General features: G+C 34.9%; 1 protein-coding gene across 1 annotated transcript in view; it reads right to left on the bottom strand.

Annotated features, from left to right (window-relative positions):
• The window catches only part of LRP1B (low density lipoprotein receptor-related protein 1B), a 2,342,762-nt gene that overhangs the window by 418,154 nt on the left and 1,916,832 nt on the right, over window positions 1-7,776 (bottom strand). The window contains exons 50-51 of the mRNA XM_006834597.1: window positions 4,837-4,959; window positions 2,182-2,301 (exon numbers count right to left, since the gene is read on the bottom strand). Coding sequence (XP_006834660.1) covers window positions 2,182-2,301; window positions 4,837-4,959 — 243 coding nt within the window. The remainder of the gene's footprint in view (window positions 1-2,181; window positions 2,302-4,836; window positions 4,960-7,776) is intronic.

Below are 7,776 nucleotides of genomic sequence, written 5' to 3'. Positions count from 1 at the left end.
TGCTATGAGTCAGAACCGACTCCACGGCACATAATAACAACAACAACATAAAAAGTTATTTGTCTACAGAAAGCATATTCATATGATTCTTCTTTATTACCTATCATTTCAAAGTTACCATAAGAAATTATGTCACATGTCATTTAAAATTATATTTTCAAGTCAATGCTTTAATTTCTGATTTGTTTGTATGTGTTACTTAGCTTTAAAAAATTAATTGTATGCTTTATCTTAAAGAAATTTGGTAAGTGTAAAATCCTTGTTTGTTTTATTATACTCCAATTTGTTTTCCAGGTAATCATAATAGAAATGGCATTGATTTGGCTGTTGAGTTAGTTCTGTATGACCTTGGAGAAGAGTAGTGCTTCCTAGATTCCCTAGGTATAAAACGAGGATGTGACTAGTTAACTATTAAGATTATCTTCAAGCTATCAAATAATATAAGGTTCTTTGTAGCTAATTTTCTGGTTCCCTAGATAATGGTCAACAGATTTTATGTTAAGAGCATGCAAAAACATCATAGTCAACTGGGGAGAAAATTCAAAGGAAAACAATAAGCACAAATCTTACAGCTTCATTCCATAGTCACCACTCCGATCTGGGAACATATTCCCTTCCTCAAGGGACAGGGTGAGGGAAATCCCATGGGAGAAGGAAAATAAGACTAAAGGATTTCCATTAGCTCCATCGTTTGCACATGCTCAGATACAATAGTCAACTCGTAAGAGTTGCTATTCTATTTCGGATTTAGGAAACGAATTCTAGCCCTAGCTTGCCTGTCATCAATTAGCTGAGTGAGGTCTAGAAAATTTATTAACCTCTGTGAATTTTTCTTTCTTCAACTATTAAATGATTAAAGTGGACTAGATTATGATTATCAAAGTGGGATTATCACTATGTGTTTCTTGTTAAGTACCATCCAGTTAGTTGCTATGCGTCAGAACCGACTGGATGGCTCTTTACAACAATTGTTTAAATAAAAAGTAAACTTTGAATGAATTAAATGCAAGAAAATAAAGAGGTATCTCCAAATTTACAAAAAATTTAAGTTTAGCTTGAGCTACTTCCCTCTCCATAGTTGTTTTTATTTAGTGCTATTGAGTCAGTTCCAATGCATAGTGACCCTGTTTAGGGTTTCCGAGGAGCAGCTGGTGAGCTTGAACCATCAATCTTGTGACTCAAAGTGACTTTGAAGTCCAGTGCATTAACCCACAGCACCACATGAAGACTCCCTCTCCATAGTAGTGATGTAAATAACAAGCCACAAATTCTAAACTTTTTAAATATGTGCTAAGTAAACTCAACCTTAATCATTGCCTTAGTCTATGACTCAGGTCCTTTTCTCTCTAAAATGAAGATGATGACAGCTACCAAAAGAATTAATGTAATGAGTGACACAAGCTATAGATAGTGTACGGTATCGTATAGCTATAGATAATGACATATATATAGATGCTGTTGTTGCTATCTGTCGTCGAGTCGGTTGTGACCCATAGCGAACCTGTATAGGATTTTCGAGGAGTGGTTGGAGAGCTTGAACCACCGACCTTGCGGTTCACACAACTTTGCAGTCAAGCGTATTAGCCCACAGCGCCACTCCAGGACTCCTGACACATGTATATGATTGTTGTTATTGTTGTTGCTAAGTGCTGTCAAGTCAGTTCTGACTTATAGCGATTCTGTATAGGGTTTCCGATGAGCAGTTGGTGAGTTTAAACCTCCAACCTTGCTGTTCAAACCAACCACGCAATCTGGCGCATTAACTTGCAGCACCGCACCAGATACTGACATACGTATAGAAACAGAGTAGATGACAGATAGACAGAAGGTAGAAGACAGGTAGATAGACAAATAGATTATCGGCAGACAAATTGGTAGAGTACTTGTCCAAATGTCCTATAATAAATTAGGTTGCTTCCTTCTTTTACTTTATAAAAATTTTGGTAAATAATTATGTTTAAATTAAATATAAAACGCTGTAAATATAGAATAATATGTGTATATCAAAATAGAGAATACTAGATAATGCAAATAAAAATATCTATATAGAAATACATTTATAAACTTAATGTTAATTTTAAGTACAAAATGAAGTTTCACATATGTTATAAGATGATGGATGATATATATTATATGACTAATGACTCAGGGAGAACACACCAAAAGAGAACCAAAACTCACCACATATGCTATCACTTTCATCTAATCCATCTCCACAGTCATCCTCTCCATCACAAATCCAGTGTTTAGAAATACATTTTTGTGCAGAACAAGCAAACTGATTCCAAGAGCAAGAAGTATCTAGAAAATATATAATAATATTTGTTTTATATCTTTTCAGCCCACCTTAGGACATATATGGCAGTCAGAAAGCTTTTCCTTACGTTTTCCTAGAATCAAAAATCCTATAATAAAACCAGCCAGATTTCTCTTCTCTGGAACAGCTCTATAAAATTCTGACAACAGGATGCCAGTTTTCTCTGAGATTCCAAGTTAAACAACTAGTGTTCTTTCAGCAAGGTTCTCATGGGGCTTGACTTTAAGCTAGTCATCATGCTGGTCACTACCTTCTGAGTATATTCCAGTTTCTCCTTGTTTTAGAAGTGTGCAGAGACATAAAATAAAAATGCCAGATGTGGTCTATCCACCGTTTACAATTTTTGACAAACACAGAAAGAAAGAAAATACTTTCTAGCTCCGATCACACAATGTTAGAGTGGCCAGAAGATGTGTTTCTTTGGCAAAGTGTTGACTGACTGTTTCAAATTTGACTAAACGTGTTTTTGGAGTTATGGTGTGGCTCCATAGGATAAGCAGTAGACAGCTAGTCACAAGGTTGGTGGTTCAAACCCTCCGGCTGCTCCTTGGCAACCCTATACAGGCTTGCTATGAGTCAGAACAGATTCAACACCATTTAACAACAATAAATACAAACTAGGAGGCTTTAGCTTGATGACAAGACCAATGATAAAGTATCTATTTTACTTAACATGTTGATGTTTTAGGGTCTTTTGGCATAGTGGTAGATAGCTTATTATAAAATTATGTGTTCATAATAGTAAAAATTAATAATAAAAGTTGTACTTCAGCTGACTCTGACTTATGGCAATTAATGCATGTCAGAGTAGAACTGTGCTCCATTGGATTTTAACAACTGATCTTTCAGATGTACATTGACAGATCTTTCTCCTGAGGAGTCTTTGGATGGACCTAAACTTCCAACTTTCATTTATCAGTTGAGAGAGTTAACTGCTTGCACAAACAATGGACTAGACATATAAAAGCACACTCCATTTAGTTCCAATGTCAGATTTGTGATTTCTTTCCTCCACTCCCAAGATGCTATTCTGCCCAAATTTATAATACAAATAAATCTTTATTTACTTGTATAAATACAAATACAATATTTATCACTATAAAACATCCCAAAATAAAATCTTACAAATTAAACAAAAATGTTCAAAATATAAATTACTCCAAAAATAGTAATTTTGTTTTGGTCATATAAACTATTCAATAAAAACTTTGCATCTCTGTTTAAAACTATGTTTTTGTTGTGAAGCGTCATCAAGTTGATTCTGACTCATAGTGACCCTGTACAGGGTTTCTGAGGAGCAGGGTTTGAAACGCCAACCTTGTGGTTCTCAGTCAATCCAGTGTTTATTTACAGCACCATGCCAGGAGTCCATTTAAAACTATAAGACCTATGAAAGCGAAGGGGGAATACAAATCTGAATCATAGAATAATACAATTAAGAAATATATATGTTCATAAAATGACTATCCAACCAGAAAGTATAAGTCCCCATAAATGATTTCTAAAGTTCTCTATTAGCCTTACTCAGAATTTGTCTCTAATATAAAGATATAGAGCATTTTAATCAAACAAAATACTTCTTCACATTTCATGATGATATTTACTTTTTACGAGAGTTTGAAATTTTTAATCTTTTTCTACTATGCCTATTCACCACAGTGTACTCTATTTATGTTAAAAGAGACTAGTGAATATATGTTTGTTTCCCTAGAGTTTTTGTTTTTGCCTAGAAGTTCCCAAAGTTATAACTTTTATTAAATAAATTATAAAATTATTTCTTACATTGATGATGTGAAATTAAATGTACATATATAAATTAACAGGTAGAGGGTGAGGGGTCTGAGTTTGCAGAAATATAACTATAAGTATATTATTTAAAGCTACTCTTGTAATGAATATAAAATGCTTATAATGATAATAATAATACAGGCAAGAATAATAGTAGGAAGGGAAGGAATATAACTCCACCACCACCACCATTGCTATCACGCCAATTCCAACACATAGTGATGCCACAGGAGAGTGGACCTTCTCCATAGGGTTTGCAAGGCTGTAAATGTTTTCAGAAGACTGTCACATCTTTCTCCTGAGGGTCAGGCAGTGTGTTCAAACTGGACAACCTTTTGGTTAACAGACAAGCACTTTAATCACTATGCCAAAAGGGTCTTCTAATAATTAGTAGTATGAGCAAAATTTTTATTTTTCATAATAGAAATTAAGTACAGTAGATAGCAATTAAATCAGGAAGTAAATGTCTAAGTATATCACTCAGGTTGACAGATGTAACCACTCAAATAACAAAAAGAAAAATGGTTAAAGAGAGGGTAAAATCAGGCAGTTGTTGCTATTCATCTTTGTTTGCTATTTTAATTCTTTCCATTTTGAATCATTTGAGAAAGTAAAAAAACAATATTTAAATTGGTTAACACTCACATTTTGTATAAGACCCCCTATGCAAGGGGAATATCAGTACATACATGATATCATTTGCAAGATAAAAGCAAGATATAATGCCTTACCACAGTGGAATTCATCAACTCCATCCTCACAGTCTTTCTGACCATCACATACCCAGGTGTTCAAAATGCATCTTCCACTAGGACAACCAAAATAATTTTCTTCACATTTGTGTTTGCTTTGAACTGTGATAAAATATAGAACATAATGTCAAATTAAATCATTTAAATTAAAACTAAATTTATGCAATATAGGTTGAAAGCAAAGCACTGATACTCCATGAGCAAGAAGAGATGAATAACAAACATATAAAAAAGTAAAATAGCTGATATGTTCTCCTTAAGAATGCCAATGTCACAGAAGAATTAGTTTGTGTTTGGCTACCATCACTGACCAATCTGAATGGGGTCACAATAGATAATGCTGGTGAGAATGAGAGAACAAATGCAGAATAAAACTCAAATTCTTAAAGAAGGTCAGATTAACTGGACCACTTGGCATCAGAAGGCTCCTTCAGACTTTTACCCTTACATGTCAAACGTTGACCTCAAATTATCTTTTCAGGTCATCTATTATCAGAAAAGCAAGGAGACAAATAAAGTAAGATACCACCTGTTAGATCAGTGCTCTTGTAAAAAAAAAAAAAAATCTATATGAGTCCAATAGGTCAACATTTAATCCAAAGTAAAGATAATAAAATAAACTGGCAGGGAAACTAAAGTACTAGAAATGAAACAACTAGAACACAATTGAAGAGTGTTAACACAAGGCAGAAAATGTAATAAACATCATCACTTAATTTGTGCTGAAATTGTCAGATGAAACTCTAACCTGCTACATAAACTTTCACCCCAAACACAATAAAATATTATTTAAAAAGAAACAAACAAACAATGTCAAGGCTACGAGAGCTACGAGAAACAAGGACACTTTTTGAAACTCCCATAGACCAGAGGAGGCTGAGAAGACCAGAGGTAATGTGGAATCTTGAATGGGATTCTGGAATACAATGCTGATGCTAATGGGATTAGGGTAGAGGGGATTTTTAAAAATAGGTTGAATTTAAATAATGTAGAAATAAGTTAATAAAAACAAACAATATAAAACAACTGAGATGACTATATAGTGACTGAGTATAATGTCAAAAATCATATTTGGGTCAAAAATTCTTAATTCCTGATTTTTAATAAGAAAAAATAGCATTTTTAAAACATGGATGGGCCTTTGCCTGCTAAAAAACTGTACATTTGCTATTGCTATGGTCTTATATTTTGCTAAACACAAGGTCCTTTGAAAGTGCATTTAAAATACTGTATTCTTCTCGGTACCAGATGACTTTTGTCCTCTTGCACTGTCAGATATTTATATATCTTTTAGTTTTAGAATGGCTGGCCCATTATAAAATGAGATAATATGAACTAGGTCATGTTAACCACACTATAACGGTCCACTGTTTAGTGATGGCACTTAACAACTGGTTTAAGATAACTGAAAAAATTCCCCAATTATTTATATATTTTAATGCAAATTCTGTAGATTTAATTAAAGATTAAAATAAATTTTGAGTGACTTTACTATTAAACCAAAATATTAAATTTGCTTTACGTGGCCATTCCAACTGTTACTAGTTGCTGTTGAGTTGAGTCCGACATATAGTACCCTATGTAGTAGGCTAGAACTGCTTGAGAGGATTTGTTTGACTGTGTGATGCCTTAGGATAAGTACTCAACCTCAAAGTCTGTTTGAACTACAATTTCGGTGCTTCAAACTCACCAGCCACTCCTCGGAAGCCCTATACAGGGTCACTATGAGTCAGAACCGACTGATGTTGTGGTCCAGCTCATTATCCTGCAGTACCACACTGGGACCCTTGTTAAGTGCTGTCCTACACTGGTGTGGTGCTACGGGTTAAAGTGCTAAACTGCAAAGTCAGCTTGAACCACAAGGTCGGCAGTTCAAGTTCAGCATGCGCTTCTTGGAAACCCTATATAGGTTCGCTATGGGTCGGAACCAACTTGATGGCACTTAACAAGAACACTAAATAGGTTCAAGCTGACAATCCTTAGGTTAAATGTAGAATGCAAATCGTTTCCATCACCTAGGAACCCAGGATTTTGCCTGGTGTGGTGCTGGATAATCACTGGACTGATTATTACAAGGTTGGTGGTTCATACCCACCAGGCATTTCAGGGTCACTATGAGTCTGAACTGACTCCATGGCACATATCCACCACCACCACCACCACTCCTGGCTTCTTGCCTCTCTATACAATGGTTTCCTAAGACTCCATGGGTGATTTTTTCCCTTATTCTTCAATATAATCCCAATTCTTCATTAGTGTTGAAAGTCAACTTCTAAAATAATTCATTAATACAAGAAAGATATTAAAATAATCAAAAAAGGAAAATAGATCATAGATTTAGTACGTATTTTATATTCTACCATGAGAATAGCTGCTTTTGCGATGAACTGCAAAATGAAGGATCAGCAATTCAAACCTACTAGCCACTTTGAAAATGAGATTTTGGAAATAAAGATTTAGAACCTTAGAAACCCCATACAGAGTTGCTATGAGTCAGTTCCACTAAGTGCTGTTGAATATTCAACCTTGCAGCCACCAACCTTGCAGCTCAAACCGACTTTGCAGTCCAGCACATTAACCCACAGTGCCATACCAGGACTCCAGGACTCCATATATGTATATATGTTGTTGTTAAGTGCTGTCGAATCGATTCTGACTCGTCGATTCCATATATAGGTATATATATGTGTATACACACACACACACACACACACACAGAACAGCTGGCAGTTTCAAACTGCTAACCGTGAGATTAGCAGCCCGATTCATAACCACTACACTGCCAGAGGACTCCATATATGTGTATATTTATAATCTGTATATTCATGCATGCATATATATACATATATATGTATATGCATTGTTGTTGTTGTTGTTATGTGCCGTGGAGTTAGTTCCGACTCATAGTGACCCTGTACA

The sequence above is a fragment of the Chrysochloris asiatica genome, unplaced genomic scaffold, assembly GCF_000296735.1.
Source record: "Chrysochloris asiatica unplaced genomic scaffold, ChrAsi1.0 scaffold00012, whole genome shotgun sequence".
Lineage (NCBI taxonomy): Eukaryota > Metazoa > Chordata > Mammalia > Afrosoricida > Chrysochloridae > Chrysochloris > Chrysochloris asiatica.
The sequence above is the reverse complement of the archived record's forward strand: the minus strand, read 5'-3'. Positions and strand labels throughout refer to the sequence as shown.